Source organism: Elephantulus edwardii, unplaced genomic scaffold (assembly GCF_000299155.1).
Source record: "Elephantulus edwardii isolate Elephantulus edwardi_28Jun2011 unplaced genomic scaffold, EleEdw1.0 scaffold00141, whole genome shotgun sequence".
NCBI lineage: Eukaryota > Metazoa > Chordata > Mammalia > Macroscelidea > Macroscelididae > Elephantulus > Elephantulus edwardii.
In genome coordinates, this window is record NW_006399891.1 from 6,406,136 (window position 1) to 6,416,095 (window position 9,960).

General features: G+C 42.6%; 1 protein-coding gene across 1 annotated transcript in view; it reads right to left on the reverse strand.

Annotated features, from left to right (window-relative positions):
• The window catches only part of TJP2 (tight junction protein 2), a 53,317-nt gene extending 45,820 nt beyond the window's left edge, over positions 1-7,497 (reverse strand). Inside the window, exons 1-5 of the mRNA XM_006894425.1 lie at positions 7,468-7,497; positions 5,330-5,383; positions 3,187-3,311; positions 1,900-2,002; positions 6-244 (exon numbers count right to left, since the gene is read on the reverse strand). Of these exons, the coding sequence (XP_006894487.1) occupies positions 6-244; positions 1,900-2,002; positions 3,187-3,311; positions 5,330-5,374 (512 nt within the window). The 5' untranslated portion in view covers positions 5,375-5,383; positions 7,468-7,497. The remainder of the gene's footprint in view (positions 1-5; positions 245-1,899; positions 2,003-3,186; positions 3,312-5,329; positions 5,384-7,467) is intronic.
• Positions 7,498-9,960: the final 2,463 nt, after the last annotated feature.

Genomic DNA, 9,960 nt, shown 5'->3' on the forward strand with positions numbered 1-9,960 from the left:
TGCGCTCCGGGCTGTGCAGCTGCTCCTGGCTGCGCGCGCGGTCGCTGGGCCGCCCCCGGCTCGGGCTGTCGTCCCAGCTGTAGCTCCGCTCGCCGTGGCTGCTGCGCCAGCTCCGTTCGCTGTACCCGCTGCGGGTGCTCCTGCCGTCAAACTCATCGATGACCTCGAAAGCCTGGTCATCGTGATCCATGGGAGGGCTGCTCCTAAGGGGGGCCAGCTGGACTTTCCGGGGCCTCTTGACCACCTGTCAGCAGAACAGACATAGCAGCACGCACGTATGACAATCAACACACAGACCGTGGTGACTATGAACTCTGTGCGGTTCCAGTAAAATAGTGCCTTCCTGACAACCCACTGAACCTCAGGTTCCTCACCTGATAAAGGGACAACGAAGCCACTGTGCAGAAGGCTGAGAACAACAAGAAGTGAGTGTGCAAAGCTCTGTGCACAACAGCTCTAACGAACAGTCCTGCACTCTATGGTACAACAACGGTTTAAGACAACAGATCTTACAGATGAGGCTTCTGGCTACCTTTATTTATAAATTACTACTTTTTTCTATATTAACACTGACTAGGATTTCTCTCCCCTTACATTAACCCAAGTTTAGTGTTGTTTTTCCTAAATGAATATTGTTTTACCTGTTTAATTCTCTTAGGAGTAACCAACCAACTTGCTCCCTAAAACAGATTAACTCAGATGAGAAAATGACTAGTCTTTGCAAGTCAGGAGAAAGAAGAATTGAAAAGACCAAACTCATCACTAAATACCCAATACTAAAGCCCTTCCTTGTTCCCAATCCATTCCAACTCACAGTGACTTTAAAGTACAGGATTTTCAAGGTATAACATTTACAGAAGCAAATTGGTCCCATCTTTCTCCTACAGGGGCTGGTGAATCAAACCAACCATTTTCAGTTAACAATGGAGTGCTTTTAGCACTGCACCACTGGGTTGTCAGTTTAAAAGACAGAGGAGGAGGGTAAGGTGTAAGAACCCTTGAAAATTGCCTTTTCTAGCCATTGCATTATCCCCCAGTGGGGTGCATGGTCTCCATCTACCTTAACTGTGGACACATGATCTTATAAATCATCAACAGCTATGAGACCAATATAAGAGAGTGCTTTCTACACTGTGGGAGATGGTGAAAGGACTGTGAAGATACTGTGAGAGATGGTGGTAAAGAGAAGGTGAAGAGACTGTGGAACTGCTGTGAAGTAACTGTGGCAAGGTGTAAGCAGAAAAACCATGGAGACAGAGCCACAATTAAAGGTTTTGCATGCTGGATGATTAAAGGGAAAGCTGACTTGTTACTGCTCTTAGATAAAGTTTGCTGGACTAATTTAGGAAACCACAAGTTTATTTGTGCTGCTGAACTGAACCTATACTTTCATTTGTTGGCTGAGAAGCTGTTTGAACAAACTTAGGAATGACACCTTGTTAAGATAGCTTGTGATTACTGGACTAAACCTGGACTTACATTGTGTTATATTTTTTTGCCTCCTCTGTTCTCTAACCTATTTCTCTAATAAACTCCACCACTGTGAGTAAAGTCTGTGAGTCAATGAACACTGGATCCAATGATTTGCAGAAATAGGTGCAGGAGCATATGGGGTGGCATATTTCACCATGCCACTATTTGTATGGTACCATGGATATTGCTGATGGGGAAATTTCCCTTTATGAAGAGGGAAGAAGTCAAGACTCGTCCACCCCTGTGAGTTCCATCCTCTCTTTTTACAGTAACCAGCTTACATCTTTACATCATCTGTAGCATTATCCTCCATACATCTGGAGCATATAAGAAATGGCCCCTGTTGTTGTTGCTTAAAATAAGAGGCAATTTTCTCCTGAGCATAAAAGGAAAATGCTACTGAGGTGGACGCAAACAGGAACTTACAATAGCAGCGATCTTCCCACTTTTTCTCAGCTGCTGAACAGCAAATGAATGGAGTACATCCTCCATCGGGGTCCCGTTGACCATGACCACCCGGTCATTTTCTCTGTAAGCAAACAAGAAACAATAGATTTCATCAACATGCCTATCAAAGGGAAGGATTCATGAAACACACATCTCACTTCAGCAGCACCCACTGGGGTGGAGACTATTTGGGCTGAGAGTGGGAGGAGAAAGCTGCTCCCTCAAACTTCAGGGTCCCTCCTGGAGGCCTCCAACACTCCTGAGATCTGGGGCAAAAAGGAACTTCCACACCAAAGCCTGCTTACCATGCCATGGGCACCAGAAAACCCACAACTATTTCCCACATTGGGTTCATATCCATATGCTTTAGGGCAGGAGAGAGGTCAAAGCCTGCCCCAGAAAGAAACTTTGAGGTTATAGAACTCTATTACTTAATTCAGGTAATTAACTTCAGCATGTATTCTGAGAATTACCCCGAGGGGACACAGGCATCTTTGACAATGGCTGTGTCTTCTCAGCCCAGAGGACAGGCATCTAGAAACCTCCTGTTAATGTAGTAAATTCTCCCAATTTTCAAATGATTCTTACAAACAAGATATTTATTAAACCAGAGTATCGTCTCCTTATTAAAGACATTTTTTTTTCTTGCCTCTTTATTGTTGTTTGGGTAAAAGTTTAAAGAGTTAGTTTCCCATTCAACAACTTCTACATATTTTGTTTCACGATATTAGTTAGAATTCTCTCGATGTAACTATACCCGTCCCACTTCCTCCTTGGGTCTCCCACTTTTATTCTCCCAACTTTCCTTCCTTTGTGCCTTCTGGACTTCACTTTTGGGCAATTGCTGGCCTATGGTCATTAAAGTCTTAAATAATATAAATCAAAACAAGCACAAACAGAATTGGGCAGGCACAGTGGGGGAGGGGAGATGTCTATTTTACCAACCATGCTCAGAAGATTCCTAAACCAGGAGTGACATTTGTAACGAGGCTTCTACAAAAACAACTGTTGCCCTGGTATCCACAAAATTTATGGTCTGGATCTTCCCAAAGGTTTGTTGTTGTTAAGTGCCATTGAGTCAAGTACGATTCATAGAGACCCTACAAACAACACATCTGAAACCTGTGCTGTCCTGTGGCATCCTCAGACTACACACAATACATTATGCTCTGGATTCCTGCTTGAGGACAAATTACATGAAAGTTTAATATAACTTTGTGTAAGAGGCACACCATCCAGTGGGGCTGGTGGGGATAGGACACTCACTGGAGCAGCCCATCTGCAGGCCCGCCTGGGAGCACATCAGAGATGACGATGGATGTCTCTCCATTTTCAAAGTGGGGGTTGTCTCGGCCTCCAGACACTGCAATCCCAAATCCTCTTTTGGAATCCTATTCATTGAGTTAGGAGAGAAAAAAAAAAGAAAGAAAGAAATCCTCTGCAAGAGGCTTTCAAGATTTCTTACAAGCACTCTGTAGAAGTCAATCCAGTAAAGAGACAGGTCAAGAATAGGTGGCTATAGAAACATGGGGCAGTACACCCATTTCTACTATCCAAGGACTCCCCTAATCCACCTCAGCCACACTCAACTCATTACAGGCTCTCAGCTGCTGTGTTGCTATGCTCTGTTAAGTACCATCAAGTCAGAACCAACTCAGAGCTGACCCTCTGGCAGGTTCTTCAGAAGCAGCAAATCACATGGGAAGAGACTGCCCATCTTCCTCCCATCCAGCCGGTGGATTTGAACTGGGTGCCTCTCAAAAGATGGCAACACCAATCTTAACACTAGGCCACCAGAGCTCCCTAGCTAGTCACTCCTGAGGAGCTCTGGTGGTGCAAAGGTTAAGTGACTGGCTGCTAACCAAGAAATCAGTGGTTTGAACCCACCCAGTAGCAATGTAGAAGAAAAGATCTGGCAAGCTGTTCCCATAAAACGAGAACTGTAGAAAACTTAGGGGGCAGTTCTACTGGGTCCAATAAGGGCCACTGTGGGTCAGAATCAACAACAGCAAATAACATTCATATTCTTTTGTGTTTGCTTATGTGTCCATTTGGGCAAAAGGCATATTGGGTACAGAAGTTGAGTTGGCTGTCGTCTCTAATGGAAGCAGACTGCCAGGTCTGGTCCTTCCACAGTTCAAATCAGCAACCTTTCGTGTCCCAGCCAATTACAGTCTGCTCCACTCAGGGACCTTCACCACAAGATTTACTATGCAAGTATTATGCCCTTGATCCCATGGACACTAGGTACCTACTTCAATCAAAAGGGGCAAAACCTGTGAAAAGACTTTACAAATTAAGTAAAATATATTTAGATGTAGTATTACTTTTATTTTCAACTTCCATTACCAAAACCAAAACAACCTACCAGGAATTTCTTTTTTCATTTGGCCTCTCTTATTACATAAAACTGGGGCAAGGAATATCACCTGTGTCTCCTGATTCCTAAGCCAATATCTTTTCAATTTAATTTGGACTCAACTCACAGAGGGAAATGAAAATTCTAGAAGTTGTTGAAGTTGTCAATGCAAGTTAGTGTAACTAATTAAGGGCAGTTTAAATTGTCATTAAAAAGTCCTGATTATTTTCCTTCTCTTCCCCCCGCACCCCGCTTCTTTCCTTGATAAGATGTCCTGTCTGTAGATCACTCTCAAACTTTCCTCATTGTCAAATAAGAACCAACTCACAGCTGACCCTCTACCAGGCTTCTGTGCTGTAAACCGCACAGGAAGAGACTGCTCATCTTTCTCCCTCAGAGCCACTGGTGGGTTCAACACCAGGGAGGCTCAGCCTTTGAGCACTGCAGCTCCCAGTGGGCTGCGCCACCAGTGTCACTCCCTGCAGAATGGTATCTACTAAATAAGCTCTAAAGTCTCAGCCACAAGCTGGAAGGCCAGCAGCCTAAACTCATCCTGATACAAAAAAAAAAAAAAAAGTCTGGTGATGGTTTTCTCTCTTAAAGATTACAGCCTAAAAAACTCTATGGGGCACTTCAACTCTATCAACTGCAAGGCAGCTATGTGTCAGAAGTGACCAAACAGCACCTAATAACCACAAAATGTTCTACATTCTACCGCCTCTACCCCAAAAGTACTATCACATACACATTGCTATTAACTCAATAATTATTCCCAGGTTGCTACCTACCACAGGGAGCTCTGGTGGCCTAGTGGTAAATAAAAAGTTGCCCTCCCACCCCAAAGGCATGCTCTTTGAATCTACCAGCTGCTACAAGGGAGAAATACGGGCAATTTTCTCCTGTGTGATTTACAGTCTCAGAAAACCCACTAGAGGGTCAGCTATGAGTCGGTTCTCACTGGAGATCACACAACACCACCACTGCCTGGTATAAAACTACATTTTGCAAATCAAGAGGACCAAGCAGGAGACAGTAAGCGCACACACTCACCTTCTGGAGGGTCACTGTGTACTGCTCCCATATCAGTTCTTCCATGCCGTGGGCCTGTATGACAACAATCAAAAGCAATACAATTAAAACCACAAGCATTACAATACTAGAAATAGAGCTATAATTCAAAACATCTCCACATAAAGTCCAATTTGAATTTCCCGAATGCCAAAAAAGACTTGAGGCTTGTTAGGAATATTAAGCTGCCTATTTTTCAAACACATTCTTCTTTAATGAGACAGCAGTCTTACAGTAACAGAAAATTAGTGACTTACACAGTCAGAGATATAGCCTAGAAATAATATGTAAATGTTGAAGCCTTTCACTTTACTGCTCCAAAACACAGACATCATAAAATCCTTTTAAAAAAAATAAAAGATAACCCAAAGTGGGATAACTTCAAATGGAAACGTCTCTTTTTCAAGGTTTGAGTTTGGTGGGCAGAAGGAGGGGGTGAAGGAAATAGGACAGATCCAGTGGGCACAGATCAATAGTGGTTAATTTTCTAAAACACAATATAAGGAAATGATCATATAAAACACAATGTGAATGAAATAATGTGTGAAATGCATTGTATATGAATGGGGGGAAATCTTTTAATGAAAAAAATTCCAACAATAAAATGGAAAAATAATAATTGTCAGCAAACCAATAAAAAAAGTTCTTGTTTTCTGCAATTTTATATCTAAAGGAATCCTTGGCATTCTCGTAACAGGGTTGAAGTAGGTCATACTTCTCAATCAGTGCTGCTGGGAGCAAATGATGGAGATGCCTGCCCAAAGAGACTACAGAAGCTTTGTTTCTGGCAATTGTCAAACTAGGTAGCTGGAGAAGCACTAAGAACAGTAGATGCCATTAACAACAAATAATACTAATCCATTAAACACAGGCTGTCTGACAGGAAATGTTTACAGCTAGCGATGCCAAGAAATCCCAAGCCAGAGTTCTGTGGGCACCAAGCAGGCCCTTATTCAGGGTGTGAAAAGTCAGCACCCACAGGCCCAAGCAGTGCAGAAGGCAGACAAGAGCGGGTCTATCAGAGTAGTAACTACCCTGCAGATGGTGATGGCCAACAGCTGGCTCCAAGAATCGGGATTATAAGACAGATGTTTAAAAACACAATTCAAACGACCTCTTGGGTTAAAAAAAAGCAAGCAAAGAAACCAAAAGAAATGGTCCCAGGATAAAGAAAGATGTATGGATTTACATTGTTCCATACCACAGCTGGCTGCTGGCATGCCTGGGACAGGGTGCTGCCAGTGATCGGGGAACAGAAGCATACGGGAAAAGGTGTTCTGTTAAATAAAGGCACAGGAACATAATGTGGCATGTGCTCTTGTTGTGGGTGTGCGTCACAGAATTGGTTCCAACTCAGTAACCCCACAGGACAGAGGAGATATGCTCCTGTTGTTGTTAAGCATCATCAAGTCAAAATCAACCCATAGTAGACCCTCAAGTAGGTGTTCAGAGGCTGTAAATGGGAGGGGAAGAGACTGCCCATGTTTCTCCTGCAGAGCAGCAGGAACTGGTGCATTTGGGATGGCAGCGCAGCTTCTTACCAGCAGGCCACCTGAGCGCCCGAGTGTTTCCTGTGGAAACCAGAGCCCACAGCGTTTCATAGAAGGAAGGTGCAAATCTCCACGGAAAGTCTTCTCCCTCAGAGGGGCTGGTGAGTTTAAACCACCACCGACCAACAGGTTAGCCCAGAGCTCAACGACTGTACCACCAGAGACCCTTACGAAATGTAACGGCAGAAAAGACTTCCATTATTTTTTTAAGTTTATTAATAATGTTACATTTTCAACTAAAAAAAAAATATTGAGTGTGTGCACGTGTGTGCGCGCACGGTAGTTACAGGCCTTTCCACTGTTGGTGAAAGTAGTGGGAGTTGGAAATGAGTACAACCCTTCTAAAGGGCTTATTACCAACAGGCACCAAAATTCAAAATCTGCACACCTCCCAATCTATGCCATCTCCAAGACTCTGTCTTACAGAAATGTTTGCACGAGTCAATGTGTAAGTTGGTGGATAGCAAAAAAACTCAAACTGCCCCGAGTCAGTTCCGACACACAGTGACCTGTAGGAGAACTGACCACACGGGTCTCCAGGGCTTAGTGGGGAGGATTTGCCATGTCAACCGTAATAAGGGATGTGGTTCCCTTCCACCAGCTGTTACTTGGGAGAAAAACGAGCAATCTCATCCCACGCGATTCACTGCCTCTGAAAGCTCACTGAAGGGTCAGCTATGAATTGGTTCCAACTTGACCAAATATAATGGTGATCTTTCCGGAAGCTGACTGGCACAGCTTTCTCTTGCACAGTACCTAATACCTACTTAAAATTTAAAACAAATAAACAAAATGCTCGCAAAACGATGATTGGTCATATATAAAGATTAATACATGAATATCTGTAATAGATGGGAGAAGACAAAAAGCATCATGATTTGTTCCTTTTTTTCATAAACATATTAGCAAAATGGAGCTCTGTTTGTATAGTACAGTATGTGCTATAATGCTAACTCAGAGGTTGGCAGTTCGAATCCACAAGATTCTCCAAAGGATAAAGATGGACAGTCACCTCCTATCAAGATTTACAGCCTCAGGAACCCACAGAGGTTTGCAGCTGACTCAAAGACAATGGGTCTGTGTATATTTATGTGAGCATGTATAATTTTTTTTTTAAAAAAAAAAAGGTTGGAAGACTATCAAAAAGGGTTACACAGTGAATTATTTTGATTGTAAATAAATTGTACACCTTCAAAAACCTGAACTGGCAATGTTGGAGCAGCTGCTGGCACTACTTACAGACAATCAAAAGCATCTCATGGTATTTGGTTTCTTGGTTTGGAAGTTTAGAGTCATTCTTTCATGGAACATTGCAAACTGGCCTATTACATGTTTGGTACTTCTGGTCTACCTCCCAGTTTATTGCAAAGTTCCTGGAGTTTTCAAAGTGTGTAAGCAGCCATTCAAGGGGCAATAACTGGTATCTATTCACGATCAACACCCTTGATACCAGTAGTCAAGAAACAAAAATATGTGTTACACTGGGGAAATCTGCTGTCAAATCTCAAGGGGTTAGGGAGCAATGAAGTCAGTTTAAAGATTAGGGAACACCTGATTCAAGCTATAGTCTTTTCAATTACTTTCTATGCATCTGAAAGTTGAACAAGGAATAAAGTTGACACAGAAGTACTGAATATCCCACAGACTATAAAGGAAAAAAACAGCCAAAAAAATATGGGTTGAAGAAGATGCAACCAGAGCACTCCTTAGAGGCAAGGAAGGTGAAACTTTCTTCACATGCTTTAGAGATGTTGTAAGGAGAAGCCTGTCCTTGTAAAAAGACATGCTTAGAAAGGCAGAGGTCAGTGAAAGAGAGAAAGATCCTCAGTGAGATGAATTGACACAGTGACTGTAACACCCTCAGAGATGATACGAGTGGCACAGGATAGGACAGGGTTCATAGGGTCACTGTTCTTAGATCTGTTCATAGGGTCACCATGGGTCATAGGTGACTCTATGGCACCTAACAACAACAGTCACCTGGAACAACAGAAGAGGAAAGAGTTTGAAACCAGAGGAGGATATGGAATGTGGGGCTAACTGCCCTGAGCCCAGGAGAATGAGATCATGCCTGACTAGCATCACCGAACATTTCATCAAAGATTCCTTAAGAGAATCCTGATCAAAAGAGGGGAAATGCTGAACAGAATTTCAAATCTCTGAGGCTCTAGACTTTTTAGAGTCATGGAAGGTTGAACCTCTGAAACTACTGTCTTGAGATAAACTTTAAGCCAAAAACTTCCCCTAAAGTCATTTCACATTTGAACAAAAATGTCTTTTTTAAAAAGTAGTAAAAATCTACAGCCAGGAGAAGATAAAATAGATGAATGGGACCTTCTAAGAATCAAATCCCTATGCACATCCAAAAACTTCTCCAACAGGGTAAAAGGGAAGCCACAGACTGGGAAAAAGTGTTTGGTAATGACATGTCAGATAAGGGACTTATATCTAGAATTTATCAAATACTTGAGCACCACAACAAGATAAAGGTAAATAATCCAATAGGAAAATGGGCACAGGGTATGAATAGACACTTCACCAAAGAAGACATTCAGATGGCCAACAAGCACATAAAGAAATGTTCAAAATCCCTAGCTCTAAGAGAGATGCAAATCAAAACAACTATGAGATATCTCACCCCAGTCAGAATAGCAAAATTTAACAGAACAGCAAGCAACAAATACTGGCGAGGCTGTGGAGAAACTGGAACCCTTATTCACTGTTGGTGGGAATGTAAAATGGTGCAACCACTGTGGAAGGCGGTATGGCACTCTCTCAAAAAGTTGCAAATAGAGATACCATTTGACCCAGCAATTCCACTACTGGGAATATATCCCAAAGAGACCATAACTGACATCCAAGCAGATATATGCACACTCATGTTTATCGCATCTCTGTTCACAATAGCAAGGAGTTGGAAACAACCCAGGTGCCCATCAACAAACGAATGGGTAGAGAAGCTGTGGTATATTCACACAATGGAATACTAGGCTGCATTGAAAAACAAGGAACTCATTCAATATTATTCAAAATGGGTGAGCCTGGAGGACATTATTCTGAGTG